This window comes from Delphinapterus leucas, chromosome 14, assembly GCF_059928025.1.
Source record: "Delphinapterus leucas isolate spDelLeu-1000000601 "Yukka" chromosome 14, BTC_Dleu_Yukka2, whole genome shotgun sequence".
NCBI classification, from domain to species: domain Eukaryota; kingdom Metazoa; phylum Chordata; class Mammalia; order Artiodactyla; family Monodontidae; genus Delphinapterus; species Delphinapterus leucas.
The window spans coordinates 62,632,830-62,656,761 of NC_143142.1; the positions used below are offsets into that span (position 1 = coordinate 62,632,830).

At 45.0% G+C, this 23,932-nt stretch overlaps 1 protein-coding gene across 1 annotated transcript in view; it reads right to left on the bottom strand.

Annotated features, from left to right (window-relative positions):
- Window positions 1-23,932, bottom strand: part of LOXHD1 (lipoxygenase homology PLAT domains 1) — a 201,731-nt gene that overhangs the window by 46,893 nt on the left and 130,906 nt on the right. Inside the window, exons 29-31 of the mRNA XM_089895136.1 lie at window positions 23,036-23,190; window positions 18,871-19,080; window positions 18,612-18,747 (exon numbers count right to left, since the gene is read on the bottom strand). Coding sequence (XP_089751262.1) covers window positions 18,612-18,747; window positions 18,871-19,080; window positions 23,036-23,190 — 501 coding nt within the window. The remainder of the gene's footprint in view (window positions 1-18,611; window positions 18,748-18,870; window positions 19,081-23,035; window positions 23,191-23,932) is intronic.

The window sequence follows — 23,932 nt, forward strand, 5'->3', positions numbered from 1 at the left end:
TCCCCCATGTTTTGTGTTTTTGATGTCATATTTTATATCTTCATGTCTATCTTTTAGCTATTATAGTCATAGAATTTATTTGCCTTTACTAGTGGGATTTTTCCTTTCCTAGAAGTTCTTACTTCTTGTTGCAGCTTTGTTTTTTTTAAACATCATTATCGGACTATAATTGCTCTACAATGGTGTGATAGTTTCTACTTTATAACAAAGTGAATCAGCTATACATACACATATATCTCCATACCTCCTCCCTCTTGGGTCTCCTTCCCATGTCTCCCTCCTACCCTCCCTAACCCACCCCTCTAGGTGGTCACAAAGCACGGAGCTCATCTCCCTGTGCTATGTGGCTACTTCCCACTAGCTATCTATTTTACATTTGGTAGTGTATATATGTCCATGCCACTCTCTCACTTCGTCCCAGCTTACCCTTCCCCCTCCTCATGTCCTCAGGTCCATTATCTACGTCTGCGTCTTTATTCCTGTCCGGCCCATAGGTTCTTCAGAACCTTTTTTTTTTTTTTTTTAGATTCCATAAATATGTGTTAGCATATAGTATTTGTTTTTCTCTTTCTGACTTACTTCACTGTGTATGACAGACTCTAGGTCCATCCACCTCACTACAAATAACTCAGTTTCGTTTCTTTTTATGGCTGAGTAATATTCCATTGTACACAGGTGCCACATCTTCTTTGCCCATTCATCTGTCAATGAACACTTAGGTTGCTTCCATGTCCTGGCTTTTGTAAATAGAGCTGCTATGAGCATCGTGGTACATGACTCGTTTTGAATTATGATTTTCTCAGGGTATGTGCCCAGTAGTGGGATTGCTGGGTCATATGGTAATTCTATTTTTAGTTTTCTAAGGAACCTCCATACTGTTCTCCATAGTGGCTGTATCAATTTACATTCCCACCAACAATGCAACAGGGTTCCCTTTTCTCCACACCCCCTTCAGCATTTGTTTTTTGTAGATTTTCTGATGATGCCCATTCTAACTGTGAGGTGATACCTCATTGTAGTTTTGATTTGCATTTCTCTAATAATTAGTGATGTTGAGCAGCTTTTCATGTGCTTCTTGGCCATCTGTATGTCTTCTTTGGAGAAATGTCTATTTAGGTCTTCTGCCCATTTTTGGATTGGGTTGTTTGTTTCTTTAATATTGAGCTGCATGAGCTGTTTATATATTTTGGAGATTAATCCTTTGTCTGCTGATTCATGTGCAAATATTTTCTCACACTCTGAGGGCTGTCTTTTCGTCTTGTTTATGGTTTCCTTTGCTGTGCAAAAGCTTTGAACTTTCATTAGGTCCCATTTGTTTATTTTTGTTTTTATTTCCATTACTCTAGGAGGTGGGTCAAAAAAGATCTTGCTGTGATTTATGTCAAAGAGTGTTCTTTCTATGTTTTCCTCTAAGAGTTTTATAGTGTCCAGCCTTACATTTAGGTCTTGAATCCATTTTGAGTTTATTTTTGTGTATGGTATTAGAGAGTGTTGTAATTTCATTCTTTTATATGTAACTTTCCAGTTTTCCCAGCACCACTTATTGAAGAGACTGTCTTTTCTCCATTGTATATCCTTGCCTCCTTTGTCATAGATTAGTTGACCATAGGTGTGTGGGTTTATCTCTGGGCTTTCTATCTTGTTCCATTAATCTATGTTTCTGTTTTTGTGCCAGTACCATATTGTCTTGATTACTGTAGCTTTGTAGTATAGTCTGAAGTCAGGGAGTCTGATTCCTCCAGTTCCGCTTTTTTCCCTCAAGACTGCTTTGGCAATTCGGGGTCTTTTGTGTCTCTATACAAATCTTAAGATGATTTGTTCTAGTTCTGTAAAAAATGCCATTGGTAATTTGATAGGGATTGCATTGAATCTGTAGATTGCTTTGGGTAGTATAGTCATTTTCACAATATTGATTCTCCCATTCCACGAACATGGTATATCTCTCCATCTGTTGGTATCATCTTTAATTTCTTTCATCACTGTCTTATAGTTTTCTGCATACAGGTTTTTGTTTCCCTAGGTAGGTTTATTCCTAGGTATTTCATTCTTTTTGTTGCAATGGTAAATGGGAGTATTTCCATAATTTCTCTTTCAGATTTTTCGTCATTAGTGTATAGGAATGCAAGGGATTTCTGTGCATTAATTTTCTATCCTGTAACTTTATCAAATTCATTGATGAGCTCTAGTAGTTTTCTGGTGACAGTTTTAGGATTCTCTATGTATAATATCTTGTCAATTGAAAACAGTGACAGTTTCACTTCTTCTTTCCCATTTTGTATTCCTTTTATTTCTTTTTCTTCTCTGAGTGCCATGGCTAGGACTTCCAAAACTATGTTGAATAGTAGTGGTGAGAGTGGACATCCTTGTCTTCCTCCTGATCTTAGAGGAAATGCTTTCAGTTTTTCACCATTGAGAATGATGTTTTCTGTAGGGTTGTTGTATATGGCCTTTATTATGTTGAGGTAGGTTCCCTCTATGCACACTTTCTGGAGAGTTTTTATCATAAATGGGTGTTGAATTTTGTCAAAAGCTTTTTCTGCATCTATTGAGATGATCATATGGTTTTTATTCTTCAGTTTGTTAATATGGTGTATCACATTGATTGATTTGTGTATATTGAAGAATCCTTGCATCCCTGGGATAAATCCCACTTGGTCATGGTGTATGATCCTTTTAATGTGTTGTTGGATTCTGTTTGCCAGTATTTTGTTGAGGATTTTTGCATCTATATTCATCAGTGATATTGGTCTGTAATTTTCTTTTTTTGTGATATCTTTGTCTAGTTTTGGTATCAAGGTGATGGTGGCCTGATAGAATGAGTTTGGGAGTGTTCCTTCCTCTGCAATTTTTTGGAAGAGTTTGAGAAGGATGGGTTTTAGCTCTTGTCTAAATGTTTGATAGAATTCACCTGTGAAGCCATCTGGTCCTGGACTTTTGTTTGTTGGAAGACTTTTAATCACAGTTTCAATTTGATTTTTGTTATTTGTCTGTTCATACTTTCTGTTTCTTCCTGGTTCAGTCTTGGAAGCTTATACCATTCTAAGAATTTGTCCATTTCTTCCAGGTTGTCCATTTTATTGGCATAGAGTTGCTTGTGGTAGTCTTTTAGGATGCTTTGTATTTCTGTGGTGTCTGTTGTAACTTCTCCTTTTTCATTTCTAATTTTATTGATTTGAGTCCTCTCCCTCTTTTTCTTGATGAGTCTGGCTAATGGCTTATCAATTTTGTTTATCTTCTCAAAGAACCAGCTTTTAGTTTTATTGATCTTTGCTACTGTTTTCTTTGTTTCTATTTCATTTATTTCTGCTCGGATCTTTTTTTTTTTTTTGCAGTACGTGGGCCTCTCACTGTTGTGGCCTCTCCCGTTGCGGAGCACAGGCTCCGGATGTGCAGGCTCAGCGGCCATGGCTCACAGGCCTAGATGCTCCACGGCATGTGGGATCTTCCCAGACCGGGACACGAACCCATGTCCCCTGCATTGGCAGGCGGACTCTCAACCACTGCGCCACCAGGGAAGCCCCCCTCTGCTCTGATCTTTATGATTTCTTTCCTTCTGCTAACTTTGGGTTTTGTTTGTTCTTCTTTCTCTGTTCCTTTAGGTGTAACATTAGATTGTTTATGAGACTTTTCTTGTTTCTTGAGGTAGGCTTGTATAGCTATAAACTTCGCTCTTAGAACTGCTTTTGCTGCATCCCATAGGTTTTGGATCATCATGTTTTCATTGTCATTTGTCTCTAGGTATTTTTTGATTTCCTCTTTGATTTCGTCAGTGATCTCTTGGTTATTTAGTAACGTATTGTTTAGCCTCCATGTGTTTGTGTTTTTTACGTTTTTTTTCCCTGTAATTGATTTCTAATCTCATAGCATTATGGTCGGAAAAGATGCTTGTTATGATTTCAATTTTCTTAAATTTACTGAGGTTTGTTTTGTGACCCAAGGTGTGATTTATCCTGGAGAATGTTCCATGTGCACTTGAGAAGAAAGTGTAATCTGCTGTTTTTGGATGGAATGTCCTATAAATATCAGTTAAATCTATCTGGTCTATTGTGTCATTTAAACTTGTGTCTCCTTATTAATTTTCTGTTTGGATGATCTGTCCATTGGTGTAAGTGAGGTGTTAATGTCTCCCACTATTATTGTGTTACTGCTGATTTCCTCTTTTAGAGATGTTAGCAGTTGCTTTATGTATTGAGGTGCCCCTATGTTGGGTGCATGTATATTTATAATTGTTATATCTTCTTCTTGGATTGATCCCTTGATCATTACGTAGTGCCCTTCCTTGTCTGTTGTAACATTCTTTATTTTAAAGTCTATTTTATCTGATATGAGTATAGCTACTCCAGCTTTCTTTTGATTTCCATATGCATGGAATATCTTTTTCCATCCCCTCACTTTCAGTCTGTATGTGTCCCTAGATCTGAAGTGGGTCTCTTGGAGACAGCATATATACAGGTCTTGTTTGGTATCTTGTTTATACAGCCAGTCTATGTCTTTTGGTTGGAGCATTTACATTTTTTAAACATCTTTACTGGAGTATAATTGCTTTACAATGGTGTGTTAGTTTCTTCTGTATAACAAAGTGAATCAGTTATACATATACATATATCCCCATATCTCTTCCCTCTTGTGTCTCCCTCCCACCCACCCTGCCTATCCCACCCCTCTAGGTGGTCACAAAGCACTGAGCTGATCTCCCTGTGCTATGCAGCTGCTTCCCACTAGCTATCTATTTTACATTTGGTAGTGCATATATGTCCATGCCACTCTCTCACTTTGTCCCAGCTTACCCTTCCCCCTCCGCATGTCCTCAAATCCATTCTCTAGTAGGTCTGCATCTTTATTCCTGTCTTGCCCCTAGGTTCTTCATGACCATTTTTTCTTTTTTCTTTTTTTTTTAAGATTCCATATATATGTGTTAGCATACGGTATTTGTTTTTCTCTTTCTGACTTACTTCACTGTGTATGACAGACTCTAGGTCCATCCACCTCACTACAAATAACTCAATTTCATTTCTTTTTATGGCTGAGTAATATTCCATTGTATATATGTGCCACATCTTCTTTATCCATTCATCTGTTGATGGACACTTGAGGAGGTGGACTTTGGGAGCAATGATATATATATTTTTCCCCTTTTTCTCTTTTTGTGAATGTGTGTGCTTCTGTGTGTAATTTTGTCTGTATAGCTTTGCTTTTACCATTTGTCCTAGGGTTCTGTCTGTCCGTTTTTAAAATTTTTTTCCTAGTATAGTTTTTAGCACTTCTTATCATTGGTGGATTTGTTTTTTGGTTTGTTTGCTCTATTCTTTCTTTCTTATTACTTTAATATTTTTTAATAATTATTTTTTAAAATTATTTTATTTTATCTTTTTCATTCTTTCTTTTTTTCTCCCTTTAATTCTGAGCTGTGTGGATGACAGGCTCTTGGTGCTCCACCCAGGCATGAGGGCTGTGCCTCTGAGGTGGGAGAACCAAGTTCAGGACATTGGTCCACCAGAGGCCTCCCCGCTCCACGTTTGATAACTACCTTAAATGTAAATGGAGGGCAGGTCCACGTCTGGTGGTATGTTTTGGGGTGTCTGTGACCTTATGATTTTAGGCAGCCTCTCTGCTAATGGGTGGGGTGTGTTCACGTCTTGCTAGTTGTTTGGTATAGGGTGTCTAGCACTGTAGCTTGCTGGTCGTTGAGTGGAGCTGGGTGTTAGCGTTGAGATGGAGATCTCTGGCAGAGCTTTCACTGTTTGATATTACATGGAGCTGGGAGGTCTCTGGTGGACCAATGTCCTGAACTCAGCTCTCCCACCTCAGAGGCACAGGCCTGACAGCCAGCTAGAGCACCAAGACCCTGCCAGCCACATGGTTCAGAAGAAAAGGGAGAAAAAAAAAGAAAAATAAAATAATTAAAATAAAAAAATTATTAAAAATTAAATAATTTAAAAGTAATAAAGAGGGGCTTCCCTGGTGGCGCAGTGGTTGAGAGTCCGCCTGCCGATGCAGGGGACACGGGTTTGTGCCCCGGTCCAGGAAGATCCCACATGCCACGGAGCGGCTGCGCCCGTGAGCCATGGCCGCTGAGCCTGCGCGTCCGGGGCCTGTGCTCCGCAACGGGAGAGGCCACAACAGTGAGAGGCCCGCGAACGGCAAAAAAAAAAAAAAAAAAAAAAGTAATAAAGAAAGAAAGAAGATCCACCAATGATAACAAGTGCTAAAAACTATACTGAAAAAAAAAAAAAAAGGACAGACAGAGCCCTAGGACAAATCGTAAAAGCAAAGCTATTCAGACAAATTCACACAAAGAAACATACACATACACACTCACAAAAAGAGAAAAAGGAAAAAAATATATATGTCTATATATATAAAAAAAGGAAGAGAGCAACCAAATCAATAAACAAATCTTCCAATGATAATAAATTCTAAATACTAAACTAAGATAAACATAAAACCAGAAACAAATTATTTGCAGAAAGCAAACCCCGAGTCTACAGTTGCTCCCAGAGTCCATCACTTCAATTTTGGGATGATTCGTTGTCTATTCAGTTATTCCAGAGATGCAGGTACATCAAGTTGATTGTGGAGATTTAATCCTCTGCTCCTGAGGCTGCTGGGAGAGATTTCCCTTTCTCTTCTTTGTTCGCACAGCTCCCGGGGCTCAGCTTTGGATTTGGGCCCGCCTCTGCGTGTAGGTCGCCTGAGGGCGTCTGTTCTTCGCTCAGACAGGACGGGGTTAAAGGAGCCGCTGATTAGGGGGTTCTGGCTCACTCAGGCTGGGGGAAGGGAGGGGCACGGAATGCGGAGCGGAGCGAGCCTGCTGCGGCAGAGGCCAGTGTGACATTGCAACAGCCTGAGGCGCGCCGTGTGTTCTCCCAGGGAAGTTGTCCCTGGATCACAGGACCCTGGCAGTGGTGGGCTGCACGGGCTCCCAGGAGTGGAGGTGTGGAGAGTGACCCGTGCTTGCACACAGGCTTCTTGGTGGCTGCAGCAGCAGCCTTAGCATTTCATGCCCGTCTCTGGGGTCTGTGCTGATAGCCGCGGCTCGCGCTAGTCTCTGGAGCTCGTTTAGGCGGTGCTCTGAATCTCCTCTCCTCACGCACCAGGAAACAATGGTCTCTTGCCTCTTCGGCAGCTGCATACTTTTCCCGGACTCCCTCCCGGCTAGCTGTGGCACACTAGACCGTTCAGGCTGTGTTCACGCAGCCAACCCCAGTCCTCTCCCTGGGATCTGATCTCTGAAGTCCGAGCCTCAGCTCCCAGCCCCCGCCCGCCCTGGCGGGTGAGCAGACAAGCCTCTCGGGCTGGTGAGCGCTGGTCGGCACTGATCCTCTGTGCGGGAATCTCTCCGCTTTGCCCTCTGCACCCCTGTTGCTGCTCTCTTCTCTGTAGCTCCGAAGATTCCCCACCCCGTCCACCCACCCCCACCCACCCCCACCCCCTTCTATGCCAGTGAAGGGGCTTCCTAGTGCGTGGAAACTTTTCCCCCTTCACAGCTCCCTCCCTGAGGTGCAGGTCCTGTCCCTATTCTTTTGTCTCTGTTTTTTCTTTTGCCCTACCCAGGTACGTGGGGAGTTTCTTGCCTTTTGGGAGGTCTGAGGTCTTCTGCCAGCGTTCAGTAGGTGTTCTATAGGAGTTGTTCCACGTGTAGATGTATTTCTGATATATTTGTGGGGAGGAAGGTGATCTCCACGTCTTACTCCTCCGCCATCTTGAAGTCTCCGCAGCCTTTTCTTTTCCACTTAGAGAAGACCCTTTAACATTTCTTTTAGGGCCGGTTTAGTATTTATGAACTTTTAATTTTTGTTTGTCTGAGAAGTTCTTTATCTCTCCAGCAAGAATGATAATCTTGCTTGGTAGAGTGTCCTATGTTGTAGGTTTTTCCCTTTCAGCATTTCAAAGATACCATGCCGCTCCCTTCTGGTCTACAAAGTGTCTGCAGAAAAATCAGCTGATAGCCTTATGGACGTTCTTTTGTGACTCTTTTTTTCCCCAGTGTCTGGTACTATTTTTTTTTTAATTAAAGTATAGTTGATTTACAATATGTGACTGTTTTTCTCTTGCTGCCTTTAGAATTCTCTCTTTGCCTTTAACTTTTGCCATTGTAATTACATGTCTTGCTGTGGGTCTCTTTGGGTTCATCTTGTTTGGGACTCTCAGGGTTTCCTGTATCTGGATATCTGTTGCATTTATCAGGTTCAGTAAGTTTTCAGCCATACTTTCATTAAATACATTTTTGACCTTTTTCTCTCCCTTCTCCTGGGATCCTTACAATGCGAGTGTTAATGTGCTTCATGTTCTCTCAGAGGTCCCTGAAACTCTTCTCATTCTTTAAAATTTGATTTTCTTTTTGCTGTTTTCATTGGGTGATTTCCATTATTCTATCTTCCATATCACTTATGCATTCTTCTGTATCACCTAGTCTGCTGTTAATTCCTTCTGGTGTGTTTTTCATTTCAGTTATTGTACTCTCCAGCTCTAACTGGTTCTTTCTTTATATTTTCTAGTTCCTTGTTAAAATGCTCAGTGTTCATCCATTTTTCCCCCTTAGTTCAGTTAGCGTTCTTATTTCTAATGCTTTGAACTCTTCATCTGGTAAATTATTTACCTCTGTTTTATTAGTTGTTTTTTCAGAGTTTCTGTCTTGTTCTTTCATTTGAAACACATTCCTCTGTCTTCGCATTTTGCTTAACTTTCTCTGTCTCTATGAAATTGGGTAAAACAGTTACCTATCCCAGTCTTGAAGGGGTGTCCTTGTGTGGGAGGAGTCCTATGCAGTCTGTGTGTGCCCAATGGTTTTGGTGAGAGAGCTGGATCTGAAGTCAGCACAAGTCATGTCTTCCCTGGGGTGTGCGGGCAGCTATCACCTTGGTGGGAAGTGGGGCTGGAGATGGAGAGGCTAGAGCCAGAGCTGGTTATGAGCCAGGGCTTCTGCTATGCTCAGTGGCCAACACCACCCTCTTGGGGTTGGGGTCAGGTCCCAGGGTGCCGAGGCAGAAGTCCTGAGGGTCAGGTCCAAACTGGTTCCGTTCCTTCTAAGTGGGTTCTCCCCCCTCCCAGCATTAGCACCTTTGTCCAAGAGGGGAGTAGTGTTGGAGCAAGAGAGGTCAGAGTGGGCACCCAGGGTGGGCCGGGGCATGCACTGGCTGGTCCTGGTACGTCGGTCAGAGCTCCACTGTGCTCTTGATCTACCATCTCTGCGAGTGCCAGTAATGGCCACGCTCACCCTATTCAGATGAAGTGCCAGGTCCAAGCTGGCTCTGTCCCCCACAAAATTGCACACTCTCCTCGGCAATGCCAGCCTTCACCCTAGTGGAGCTGCATTGGAGCTAGAGGGGTGGAGTGGGTGCTCGATGTGGGAAACAGGCTGGAGTCCTGGGAAGTGTCAATCTGCTTCCTCTGCCTTGTTCCTGGGAGTAAGCAAGCCTATGTGCAGAGTCTAGGTTTCTTACAGCCTCCTGTTAGTCCCACTGGTTTTCAAGCCAGTTAAGGGAAGTTGTCTCCTTGGTGTCAGACCCCAGGGCAGGGGTGTCCAGTGTGTGACTTGAACTGCTCGCCCCCCAGTAGGGTCTCCGAGCCTGTGTAATCATCCCCTCCTCTTCTGTGCTCCCTCCTAGGGCACAGGTCCTGACCTGACCGAGTCTCTTCCCTTTCTGACTTCCACGTGGATCTTTCTTTACAGCCTCGGTTGATGTGTCTTTCTGCTAGCCTCCAGTCTATTTTCAGTGAGAACTGCTCCACATGTAGATGTTTTTTTTTTTTGTTTGTTTGTTTTTGCGGTATGCGGCCTCTCACTGCTGTGGCCTCTCCCGTTGCGGAGCACAGGCTCTGGACGCACAGCCCCAGCGGCCATGGCTCACTGGCGCAGCCGCTCCGCGGCATGTGGGATCTTCCCGGACCGGGGCACGAACCCACGTCCCCTACATCGGCAGGCGGACTCTCAACCACTGCGCCACCAGGGAAGCCCCTGTAGATGTATTTTTGATGTGTTTATGGTGGGAGTTGAGCTTGGTCTCCTCCTACTCCACCATCTTGATCTCCTCCCTCCTAAATCCTTAATTTCTTATATTCCCAGGAATAAAGCTGAACTTTGAGCCATAGTCAAAGATTTTCCCAAAGTAACCAATGATCCTTACAGATTTGAGGAGGAATTTAATATAGTCATTCAAACTCATCAACCTGGTTTCTCTGACATATCAGCTAGTGGTGATATTCAGCTCAGTGAATATGCTTGGTGGTGAAGGCCAGGCCCAGCACTGAATGAAAACTGTTAATTGGGGCTTTTCTGGTGGCGCAGTGGTTAAGAACTGCCTGCTAATGCAGGGGACATGGGTTCGATCCCTGGTCCGGGAAGATCCTGCATGCGGCAGAGCAATTTAAGTCTGTGTGCCACGACTACTGAGCCTGCACTCTAGAGCCCACTAGCCACAACTACTGAAGCCCGCACGCCTAGAGCCCATGCTCCACTGCAATGAGAAGACCATGCACTGCACCGAAGAGTAGCCCCCACTCGCTGCAACTAGAGAAAGCCCACGTGCAGCAACAAAGACCCAACGCAGCCAAAAATAGATAAATAAATTTATTAAAAAAGAAAACTGTTAATTGGGAAAATCCTGAAAGGTGTCTAGACTCACAACTGGGAAGCCATCCTGCTATTTCACTATAGAAATACCTTGAGGACATTGCAAGTTCAGCTTCAGACCACTGCCATACGGCAAATATTGCAATAAAGTGAGTCACATAAATTTTTTGGTTTCCCAGTGGATATAAAAGTTATGCTTATGCTAGACTGTAATCTATTAAGTGTGCAATAGCATTATATCTATAAAAACGACATACCTTAATTTAAAAATACTTTATTGCCAAAAAATGCTAACCACCATCTGAGCCTTCAGTGAGTCATAACCTTTTAGCTGGTGGAGGATCTTGCTTCGGTGTTGGTGGCTGCTGACTGGTCAGGGTGGTGGTGCTGAAGGCTGGGGCAGCTGGGGCAATTTCTTAAAATAAGACCACAGTGGGGCTTCCCTGGTGGCGCAGTGGTTGAGAGTCCGCCTGCCAATGCAAGGGACGCGGGTTCGTGCCCTGGTCCGGGAAGATCCCACATGCCGCGGAACGGCTGGGCCCGTGAGCCATGGCCGCTGAGCCTGCGCGTCCGGAGCCTGTGTTCCGCAACGGGAGCGGCCACAACGGTGAGAGGCCCGCGTACCGCGAAAAAAAAAAAAAAGAAAAGAAAAGAAAAATAAGACCACAGTGAAATTGGCCGCATCGATTGACTCTTCCTTTCATGAACAATTTCTCTGTAGTGTGCAATGCTCTCTGATAGCACTTTACTCACACTAGAACTTCTTTCAAAATTGGAGTCAGTTTTCTCAAACCCTGTTACTGCTTTATCAGCTAAGTTTAAGTAATATTCTGAATCTTATATTGTCATTTCAACAATCTTCACAGTATCTCACCAGGAGTAGATTCCTTTTCAAGAAACCACCTTCTTTGCTCATCCATAAGAAGCAACTTCACATCTGCTAAAGTTTTATCATGAGATTGCAGCAATTCAGTCACATTTTCAGGTTCCACCTCTAGCTCTCTTGCTATTTCCACCACACCTGCAGTTACTTCCTCCACTGAAGTCTTGAACCCCTCGAAGTCATCCATGAGGGCTGGAGTCAACTTCTTTCAAACTCCTGCTAATGCTGGTATTTTGACCTCTTCTCATGAATCACAGATATTTTCAGTGGCATCCAGAATGGTGAATTCTTTCCAGAGGCTTTCAATTCACTTTGCCCAGATCTAATAAAGGAATCACTATCTATGCCAGCTATAGCCTTATAAAATGTATTTATTAAAGAATAAGACTTTAAAGTCAAAATGACTCCTTGATCCATGGCTGCAGAATGGATGTTGTGTTAGCAGGCATGAAAACAACATTAATCTCACTGTACATCTCCATCAGAGCTCTTGGGTGACCAGGTGCGTTGTCAATAAGTAGTAATATTTTGAAAAGAATCTTTTTTTGTTTTTTTTTCTGAGCAGTATGTCTCAACAGTGGGCTTAAAATATTCAGTAAATTATGCTGTAAAGTGATGTGCTGTCATCCAGGCTTTGTTGTTCCATTTATAGAGCATAGACAAAGTAGATTGAACATAATGCTTAAGGGCCCTAGGATTTTTAGAATGGTGAATGAGAATTGGCTTCAAATTAAAATCACTGGCTGCATTAGCCCCTAACAAGAGAGTCAGCTGTTCTTTAAAGCTTTGAAGCCAGGTATTGACTTCTCTCTAGCTATAAAAGTCCTAGATGACATCTTCTTCCAATATAAGGCTGTTTTGCCTACATTGAAAATCTGTTGTTTAGTGTAGCTGCCTTCATTACCTTAGCTAGATCTTCTGGATAACTTGCTGCAGCTTCTACATCAGCACTTGCTGCTTCACCTTGCACTCTGATGTTATAGAGAGAGCTTCTTTCCTTCAACCTCATGAACCAACCTCTGCTAATTTCAAACTTTTCTTCTGCAGCTTCCTTACCTCTCTCAGCCTTCATAGAATTGAAGAGTTAAAGGATTGCTCTGGATTAGGCTTTGTCTTAAGGGGATGTTGTGGCTGGTTTGATCTTCTATCCAGACCGTGAAAACTTTCTCCATGTTTGCAATGAGGCTGTATCACTTTCTTATCATTCGTGTGTTCACTGGAGTAGCACGTTTATAATAATTTCCTTCAAGAGCTTTTTCTTTGCATTCACAACTCCTTGGTGCAAGAGGCCTAGCTTTCAGACTGTCCTGGCTTTCAATCTACCTTCCTAACTAAGCCTAGTCATTATAAGCTTTTGACTTAAAGTGAGAGATTTGCAACTTCCTTTCATTTGACCACTCAAGAGGCCACTGTAGGCATTAACTGGCCTAATTTCAATATTGTTGTGTCTCTGGGAATAGGGAGGCCACAGGAGAGGGAGACAGGGAATGGCTGGTTGGTAGAGCAGTCAGAACATGCACAACATTTATTGATTAAGTTCACTATCTTATTTTGGTTCACCTATCTTATATAGGTTTGTGGCACACCAAAACAATTACAATAGTACCATCAAAGATCACTCATCACGGATCACCAGAACAAATATAATAATAATGAAAAAGTCTGACATATTGCAAGAATTACCAAAATGTGACACAAAGACAAGGAAAGGAGCAAATACTGTTAGAAAAATGGCGCCGATAGGCTTGCTCTACACTGAGATGCCACGAACCTTCAATTTGTAAAACACGCAGTATCTGTGAAGCGCAATAAAGCAAAGTGCAATAAAACGAGGTATATGATCAGGCTCAGGCAATCGCTAGGTGACTTCGTCGGGCGATTCCTAAGGCTTTTCCAAAGCTTGTTGATTGCAACAAAATTCAGGCTTGCACACAAAAATCTGATGAACCTGTTCATAACTATTATAATTGACTTCAGATTATTGATTCCACCTGAGTAGCTTTTAACTCTGTGTTTATTAATAGCTAAACAGGAAACTTTCCCTTCTAGCAAAAAAGGACCAGGATGGAATGGTAAACTGTGTCCACTCCAGGTTAGTTAACTTGGCACACCAGCTCTCTCGCACTCTAGATGAGCCACCTAAAAGGAGGACCACCAAAATTCTTATTCTTCATCGCCAACAACTGAAGGCCCCTAAACAAAACCTAAACTCTTTAGTTTCTGCTATTATTGCAAACATACAAGACATTGGAAAAGAGATTGCTACAGATTTAAGTGCTTCAGGCACCTTCAGCCTCCAACGTTCTCCCAGTTCTCAGACAGGGCTCACAGAAAATACAGGAGCTCTGCCCAATCCTCCCTGTTACTCAGCTCGGAGAAACATTTCTCCAGGTTGGGAATGAATCTCTCCCAGTCCTGTCACGGAGCCACACTCCCAATGCTCAACCCCCCTACTCAAGCAGCCCCTGCCCCAGAGTACTAAAACACTTCAAATAGTGGGGATCTCTAATGAACCTCAAAGAGGTTCCTGTCTCTGAACCTATTCCCTTTTGTTTAGGCCCTTTGAGAAATACACACCCTTTTCTCCTTTGTTCCTCCACTCCCATTTATTAGTCCAAGACTTCTTAGAGAAGTATCATGTTGGAATTTCTCCCCCAAAGGGGAAATAATTCTAGAACTTGACAGTAGTCATCAAAGCAGCCAACCAGATGAGTTAAATGACCCTTTGACATTTTTTATTTGTTCCACCTCTGACAGTAGTAGAGATGATTCTGGAAACACTGATGATTTGTCCCTATTGAATCAGCTACCAGCTTCCTTAAGGGCAAAACCTCCAACCAACACTGGCAAAAATTCACAGTGTACCTCCCACCAAGATTCAAATAGATTCCCAAAAATCTCTTCTCAGAATTCATCAATATCGTATAAGTGAAGAAGCCCTTCAAGGCATAAAGTCAATAATAGAAGACTGCAAGGCTCAAGGCTTCATTATTTCTTGTAGTAGCCCCTGTAACTCTCCCATTTGCTGGTGAGAAAACCTAAGGGTCAAGGGTAGAGGTTCGTCTTGGACCTCGAGCAATAGAAAGCATAGTTACCCTCAACACCCTATTGTCCCTAAACCTCAAATGTTACTAATATTCATTCCCACTGAAGCAAATTCTTGACTGTAAATGATTTGTGCAGTACATCAATTAGTATTCCAGTTGATGAAGCTAGCCAATACCTTTTTGCATTCACTTGGGAAGAAAAACAATTCCCCTGGACAGCAATGTTTCAGGGTTTTTCTAGGAGTCCTTATTTCTCACAAATCCTGATGGCTGATCTGGATGATATAAATTTCCCTAGGGATCTACTCTGTTGCAACACGTGGATGATTTGTTTCTTTTCTCTCCTTCTCAAGCTTCCTCATAAGAAGACAGTGTCTACTTGCTAAAGCTTTTAATCTTGAAGGGATATAAGATTGCCAAAGAAAAGTTGCAGTTTGTCCAAACCTTGTTTCAATATTTAGGGCATTTTATATCAGAACAAGAACTATACCTAGTTCCAGATAGACTTCATGGTGTCCCAAGTTTCCCCAAACCCCAAACTAAGCACTGACTGCTCGGTTTTCTTGGGCTACTTTGTTATTGCAAAAATTGGATTCCAAATTTCTCTCTTAAGGCCAAACCTCTGTATGTTTTACTAAACAATAACAACCCTGACCTAATATTATGGGAAGAACCAGTTACATAGCTTTTAAGGCCTTAAAGGAGAGTTTGATGAACCCACCTGCCCTTGGGCATCCCAAATGGAAATCAGATTTCCTTTTCCCTTTTGGTATATGAAAAGGAAGAGGCTATCCCTGGGGTATTTACCCCAAAACACAGGGACCGCCATTGGCCCATAGGGCATTATAGCCAGCAACTGGAGCCTGTGCCACTGGGATACCACCTTTGCCTTAGAGCCATTACAGCCACTGCCCTTTTGGTTAAGGGCTACTGAGAAAATCATTGTGGGATCTTCTTTAACCATTTTTGTACCTCATGAAGTAGAAGCCCTCCTGAATTCTCATCATACTCAACATTTCTAAGTCAGCCAGCTTACTTCCTATGAAGTCCTTTTGTTAACTGGTCCTCACATAACTCTTTAAAAAAAAAATTTTATTTATTTATTTATGGCTGCGTTGGGTTTTCGTTGCTGCATGCGGACTTTCTCTAGTTGCAGCGAGCAGGGGCTACGCTTCGTTGTGGTGCACGGGCTTCTCACTGCGGTGGCTTCTCTTGTTGCGGAGCATGGGTTCTAGGCGTGTGGGCTTCAGTAGCTGTGGCACGTGGGCTCAGTAGTTGTGGCTCGTGGGCTCTAGAGCGCAGGCTTTGTAGTTGTGGCACATGGGCTTAGCTGCTCCGCGGCATGTGGGATCTTCCCGGACCAGGGCTCAAACCCGTGTCCCCTGCATTGGCAGGTGGATTCTTAGCCACTGCGCCACCAGGGAAGTCCCCAAGTAACTCTTTTACGTTGTAATAACCTTACCCTGGCTACCCTTCTCCTCTCCCTCTGTGATGAAGTCCCTCACCACTGCTTAATGCTGATGGGTCACCTCCTGACTCTGCCTGATGATTTTCAGGAAATTCTTTTGGGTAATGTTGACTTCTCATGGTTCATTGATAGTTCTTATTCAGAAGGTGACAATGACAAATATTGTGCTGGGTATGCTATTGCAACTCCTTTTGATGTTGTTACCTATGGCTACTTCAGCCCTGTGGTTCATATGGTTACTCAAAAGCGATCTCCATAGGTTACAATCTTACACGAGCTCGTAATTTAGCCAAGGACAAAACTGTCAATATTCATACTGATAGTAGATATGCTTTTGGAATAGCTTGTGATTTTGGAATGTTGTGGGGAGAGCATGGCTTCTTTACTTCCAGTGGAAATAAAATTTAAAATGATCCCTATGTTCAGGAATGACTGGATGCAATGTTTTAGCTATTGATAAGATTCTGAGGCATTCTAAACTTGACTCTTTGGAAGCTGAGGGAAATCACCTTGCTGACGTTTCTGCAAGGAATGCTGACCTTAACGGAACTGAAAGAAGTCAAACCTCTGTCATGGTCCAAAGGGATATTTCCCCAAATGATAACATAGCGAAACTGGCTAGAGAAGCCCAACAATTGGCCTCAGAAAAAAGAAAAGCAAGATTGAAAATTCAACAGTTGTTGGTTTGATAAAAAGAGAAAGCTCTGATTTGGACCAAATAACAACCCAGTCCTACTAGAGATCTAAAATTCCCACTAATCACCATTGTACATGCATTAAACCATTGGTCTACTGGCAAAAAGATAGCATCCATGAATCAATATCAGTGAGGAAACATTAACAAGGCCACAAAAAGTGCCTACCTCACTATTCCACTTATCTGAAATACAACCCAGGGAAGCCTGTTTGTACTGCCCCTGGACATTTTAAACTTCCTAATGGACCATTTGAGGTCTGATAAATGGATTTCATACAACTTCCTCCATCTCATGGAGATAAATATCTTTCAGTCATGGTCTGTATGTTTCACACTGGACTAAAGCCTTCCTTTGCAGACAGGCTGCTGCCTCTTCTGTGGCTAAAGTCCTTTTGGAAAAGATTCTCCCTACCTGAGGAACTCCTCTCGAACTTCACAGTGATTGAGGAATTCATTTTGCTCCTCAGGTACTTTGACAAGTCTGCACTGTTTGGCTGGTTTTACTTCACTGTGCTTATCACCCTCAATGCTCTGGTTAGTCAAGTGCACTAACGGCATTATTAAGACTCAACGGCAACATTTGTAGAAACCCTCCAAATACCTTGTCCAAAAGTTTGCCATTGATCCTTCTAAATCTTAGATCCACTCCTTTTGTAATTCACAAACACTCGCCCTTTGAGATAGTCACAGGACACCCAAAGCTCTTGGCTTCTGCTTTTTCTGAGCCACAGCCAATAAAAGGAGAGATACTCTCATACTGATTTTGTTAAAAATAATCGTGTTGTTTTGTAGAGCAATCTTTTCACAGCGTGCTCTCTGGGGACAAAGACCTTAAGCATCACACCTTACAGCCTGGATAGTTTGTCTGTTGGAAGAGATATCTCCAGAAAGACTATCTTCAATCTTTCTGGAGAGGCCCCTATCAAGTACTGCTAACCAGCACTTGTGCTGCCAAACTCCCGGGAATAGACTCTTGGATTCATGTGACAAAGAAGGCTTCCAAATCCTGATTGGACTTGCACATCATCTAGTGACATGAAAGTAAATATCTCCTGGAATTGAAGCATACAATATTTGATGAGACAACTTTCCCAAGATATCCAGATCAGGTCTGTCAGAAGTTTCTTTCCAAACCTTTGATGATGACATAACACTTCAGATAATCTCCAGAGTCTATTATCTTTGTAACATAGACTTCGGATTAAAAAAATGCTCGAGAGGTCTCTCTCCTACCCCTCCTTGTTACTCAAATGTGATCTCATTACGATTCCAATCTGTGCACTTTCTCTCCAACATGGGACACTGTACCCAGGAAAGGCCCTTCCTGACATTAAGGGACAAAAAGCTGTTGAAACCAGAAGACCTGACTCTTGATCAGCGATACTTTCATAGAAAGGTCTTGATCAAGAGGAGAAAATATAAAAAATTAATAAATAGAAACCCCAATCACATAGAGTCAGGGGACCAGAAGGGGGAGCGCTCATGCCTTGTGACAACAGGCAGAGCCCAACAGGAAGAAGAAAGACTCCTCTTCTCTCCTGGCAACAACTCAGCCAGTGAACAGCCACGGACTCTTCATTTACTACAGCCTTCCCAACTTCATTTTCTCCTCTATAAAAGAGTTCTTCTCCCGTTGCTCTATGGGGAATTGCATGTAGCTTGCCCTGGTTGCAGACTCCAAGCTGCAATTCTCTGCTGATCCTGAATAAACCCATTTTCACTGGAGAAATGACTGGCAATCTATTTGTTTTAGGTCAACATCTCTCAGTTCACAGGGCTATTGTGGGGATGGAAATAGACAACATGTGAGGAAACCGTGTGTAAATTACAAAGTGTTAAATGTAGGTCAAATGATGGTGGGGTCAACCCATGGCCTGTCCAAGAACAGTTGAAACACATCCATGTGCCTGCTCCTCCTCTGATGAGTTCTCTGCTTGACTTACCTGGGCCTTCCTGAACGTAGTCAGCCATGGGCCCTGTCACTGTGGCGATGTCAATATCGGCCATCTTGGAGCTCAGGGTGATCTCCCAGAAGTCAGCGGGGCTGCTGCAGTTGCTGCTCCGGTCCCCAGTGTACTCCTGTCCGGAGGAGCACAACCCAGGCCCGTTACACCTCTGGCACCCTGTGTTCCACTGAGCCACCCCAGGTATGAGGATAACAGGCCATGGCTGAACCAAGCCCCCCGGCTGCCTTTCACGCACCTTCTCATAAAAGAGCCTCTCGAGCCGCCCGTCCTCCTTCTTCAGGGACAGCCAGCGCCCGCACAGGAACAGGAACTCGTCCTCGTTGGTGTCGTTCCAGATCTCCACCTTCTCCACGTACCAGTCGGCACACAATTTGGTGTTGTCGTGGCGGAGCTTGATCTTGTAGATGACACCCAGGTCAGCAGCCTCGATGATGAAGGTGTCGGCCTGGGGAGTCCAGATGTGTGGACTTGGGTGGCGGGGCACTCCCCACCTCCACCCACTCCAACCCCATCCATCCAGTACCTTCCATCCCCCTCAACTGTTGGGCTGAACAGACCCTTTCTAGCCAGGAGCCTTCCAGGCCCAAATCCCTAACGCAGAGAATTTGGTATTCCAAGGCCTCGCTTCCACAATGGCCCCGTTTTGCAGTCCGGCTCCTCTTGGGATAAGCCCTGTGGGTGTTTGGAATATGGACCCTGACGAGCTGTGTGAGTGAGGTGCTCAGCCTGGTACCTGGACATCCTTAGTTATGCTGAGTATTGGCTTGAGGTCAGGTGGGAGGCTGGACGGTAAGAGCTATGGAAGAGGTGAAATCTTTCTGAATAATGAGAGGGGGCTTGAAATTCCCAGGGGAAGCTGGCAGCTGGAGGAGCCAGGTCAGGCTGCAGGAGTGCAGGCAGAGAGGGGAGAGGCTGTGGCGGAGGCCAGGCTGGGGAGAGCACAGGGCATATCACCTGGACTGTGGGTTCATGAGGGATTTTGTCAGGGGTGTGACACCGGCCCTTCTCTGTGTCCCTGATTATATCTTTAGTGATGTGACATTGCACTCTTGGGTGCTTGCATTCTTTTAGGATTCCTCAGTGAGATGTGGAGTTCTAGAAGTGGGGTCAAAACACAGCTGGCAGGAGCCTGGAGAGGGGGAAGAGGGAGAGGTGACCCTGAATGACACCCACTTCCCTTCTGAAAGATTTGCTAAGTCACTGTGCTGAGTGCTGGGAACCCAGGGATGATAGGACACCCTGGGCTCCTCCTCAGGACAGCCCAGGTGGTGGGAACAACCACCTGTGTGAAGACTAGGGGCAGGGCTGGCAAGACTTGCCAGGTGGAGGCATTAGGCTGAAGTTGGGGGGCTGGGCCTTCTAGGCAGCCAGGGCAGGGCAGGCTGCGGGCTGAGGAAAGTGCGGGTGGATGGTGTGATGCTGATGGCGGCTGTGGGCCTGTGCAGGCCTTGGGGCACTGGCAAGTGGCTGAGTCCATTAGAGCAAAAATGGGTACACCTTACGACACAGCAATTCCACTTTGCATCTGTCCTGGGGGGACACCTTCATACGTGCACAAGGATGCTTATTGCAGGATATCTTTTTACAGTGGAAAATTGGGACCCACCTCAGTGTCCACAGTGCTTAGGGAATGGTAAATAACCATGGCAATGTCGTGTGTGGAATGTTATGCGTGCAGTGGTTACAAAGAACCAGACGACAACATCTGTGTTTGACTCTCCTGACACATAGATTTCGAAGATACTCCATTGCATGCAAAAAGCACACATATAGGATGATGCCTTTTATGTAAAAAGTTAAAACCACAGAGCAGCACTCTGTATTTCCTATGTGCGTATGTGCACAGATGCAGAGAAAAGGCTCAGAAAAAAGTGGAGACAGGAGAAAGTGTGGAGCGTTCTGGAAACTGGGGCCCAGGGGGGACATTCTATGCAGGCTGGCTAGACAGGCAGTGAAGGTTTGTGAATCCCATGAAAGGCTCAGACCAGATCTGGGATCAGTGGGGAGCTTGACAGGTTGAAGTGAGGGAGTGACTCGGCCACCTTTGGAAGGGTTAATTGGGGACAGCTGGAGGATGGATTGGATTTCAGGGGACTGGAGCAGGGAGACGAGACTGGCTCACTAAGCAAGGTGCAATAAGGAAGGGCTGAGTGGTGACAAAGTTGACCGGGCTGATCTGAGAGTTATTTAGAAGAGATCCTCTCCACGACTCTCCAAGATTGATTGGATATGGGTGGGAAGGGAGTGCTGATAGGGAGAGGGGTGTCCAGGTGACTCCTAGATTCTAGAGCAAATAAGTAGAGAAGTGGAAGCTTTTAGATGCTCAGCAGTGAACTTGAAGTCCTAACTCATCAGTGACTGAGCCAGAAGTAGCTGCAGCTCCCCCAGTGGGACATCAACACAGGAGGGAAGGAAGAGAAAGGGATGAGGCAGAGACTTTTCTTCTGATGTCATAATTGCTAAGAGAGAAAAAAATCTGAATCTAAATACAGAGGAGAATGGATTGCATCACCTTCATTTATACCTTCATTCATTTATTCACTCAAAAAATATTTATGCGCCTACTCTGCTAGGATTTAGCCACGAACGAGCGACCTGTCATCCGTATGGCGCACACTGCTGTCTGATGGTGCATTTTCCAGGCACTGTGATGAGCTACAGGGAAGGTGGGCTCTCCCAAGCCTCAACAACAGCCAGCACTAACAAGGAGCTAACTTCATGCCAGGCATGGTTCTAGGCACTTCACATGTTTTAATTCAGTGAACTTATTTTATGGTGGAGGAAACTGAGGCACAGAGATGCTAGGGAACTTGCCCAGGATCACACAGCTAGTCAGTGTCAGAGACAGGAGCTGAACGCATGTGATCTGGCCCCAGCCGCAGGTCTGGGCACACCTGCGCCGCATGGCATGGCCACGTGCCAGAGCAGCATATGTGAGTCAGCCTGATAATAACGTCCCTACTTCAGAGTCAGGCACACCACATGAGTCACTTGACCTCTTTGTTATTCTATTTTTCCAAAATGAATAGACCTCCTATTAGCTACCTTGTAAGTGTGGCAAACAACTATATTGTGTGTGTGTGTGTGTTATAAATTTTTTCTCCCTGATACAAAGCGCTCTTCTATCTCTTGTTCAGTTTTTCAGTTCAGGCATCTAAGTAGCTATTCCCATTCCAGAAGCAGTAAACCAAAGCTAAAGGTAATGGGTTCATATTTGGATGATAGAGCAAAGGCAGCCCTGGGGCCTGACTCCTCCCAGACCTCGAGGTCAGGCTGGGGCTCCTTCCAGGGGGTCTGGCTCCTGGGGTTACCCACCAGCTGCAGACCTGCTTAGTGACACCTGCTTTTCTTGGCCCAGAGCTACTTTCCTCCTCACCAAGTTGCGAATGTTTCAGCACTAAAGGTCATGCCTGGCTGGGGGTCGGGCTTAAGGAGACCCCTGATAAACACCCGCTGGTTGATGCGGGAATCTCCCCAGGCACTCGGCCACAGGGAGGGCCGCAGACTTAGTTAGAGCCAATCACCTTGCTTTCATCCCCACAGCTGTAGCCTGGTCTGGGGGTTTCGGCAGATTTCGGTGAACGGAGGGGGAAGAGAGGCCGAGGGACAGTGAATGGGGAAGGCGGCAGGGGCACCTTCCAGAGAGGGGATCTCTGGCGGGGAGAGGGAGGCCAAGCTGGTGGGAAGGCAAGTTTGGTCAGATATCTTCTTTTTTGTAAAACCACTGTTAGGTCAGAGCTGGCAGGGCCTTGGACACCATCCAGTGGGGTGGTTTTCAAGGCTTTTCCGTAGCCACAGAGACCCTTGCTTAATAGAGGGCTTTCTTGGTGCTCCAACAGATAGGCCAGGTCAGAGTGGACCCGTGCGGGAGGAGTGGCTGCCCGTCTGCTGCCCCTACCCTTCTGTGGCTCCCGTGCTGCCCAGCCTCGGTGCTGCCCAGGACTCTGCACAACAGTTTAGCTGATTCACATGAGCCTCCTTATTTCACAGATGAGGAAACTGAGGCCAGAGATGCTCAGCCATGTAAGGAGTGGATGGCAGAACGAGGCCTCCAGACCCCTAGTTCAAGCTGCTGTCCGGGCAACACCGCCACTCTGCAGGCGCTCACCACTCCATGCTCGTGACCCACTGCAGTGAGCTGGATTCTTTGAAGACAACCCTGTCCTCAAAGCCCCACCCCTACTCCACTTGCTCAAGCCCCACCCCTACACCACATGCAGGACCCTGCATAGGCTAAGAGAAGGGGAGCAGACTCTGTGGGGGGCAAATGCCCACATAAGGGTGCATGACATCCCGCAAAGTTCCAAGACAAGAAGAGCTGGCCCCTTTCATCGCCACCCCCCATAATGATAACGCGACAGGGAGGAGAGGGGCGGGGTAACTCGGCGGGCTCCGCCTACCGTTCCTCTCTCGAATTTGTTGGTGCGGTTCTCTGACTTGCCGAGGTACCGCTCTCCCGTGTCCCCGAGGTCTCCATAGATGGTGATGTAGACCTTGGCGTCCGTCCCTGCCCCGGGAACGTTTCCTGTGAAGATCTGCACCGAGTACAGCACAACTGGGTGGGCAGCCGGACAGACAAAGGGAAGAAAGGGATGGCATTGTTTAGGTTTGGGGGAACTGGATTTGTAGGCGGTATTCCGCTTGTGGCCCGGGACTCCAGGAGAACTGAGTGTCCTCCTTTTGTCTGTTCCCTTACGCACATTCTGCTACAGGTCGGAGTGGCTTCACCAGTGGGAAGTTTACCTCTAAGAGACCCAAGGGATGGAGACTTTTCCAGCCCCCTCAAACCATCCACCCCTCCAGCTGCTTACAGCTTCCGGGGGAAAGACTCAGGAAACTGCCTGACACACATGCACACCGTGGTCACTAAATCTATCTACCGTGACACACTGACAGTAAGGTGCCTTCCCATGTGAGGGTGACTGGTATCAGTGCCAGACCCTTCTCAACGGTTTATGGAAAAAATCAAATATTTTTGAAAGAATAGCTTCCCCTCAGTGTCTTTCGTATTTTCATTTACTCTTCAACCAGCCTGCCCCCAGCACTCCAGGGAAACCCCCCTCACCAAAGCCACAGTCACTGCCACCCACTCCTTTACCTCCTATGGCCTTTGGAAAGGGCTCAATAAATACTGGTGTGACAGTTATTAAAAGTTATTCAGGAAAATGAAACTAAACACTGTCTTGTTTTTGTTTTGCTGCTATACACTCATCAGGGAAGAACAAAGTAGCCCCTTTCCCAATCCGCACCCCAGGAGGGAAAGGCAAGGCTTTGTTTTTAGGAAGGCTGAGCATTCT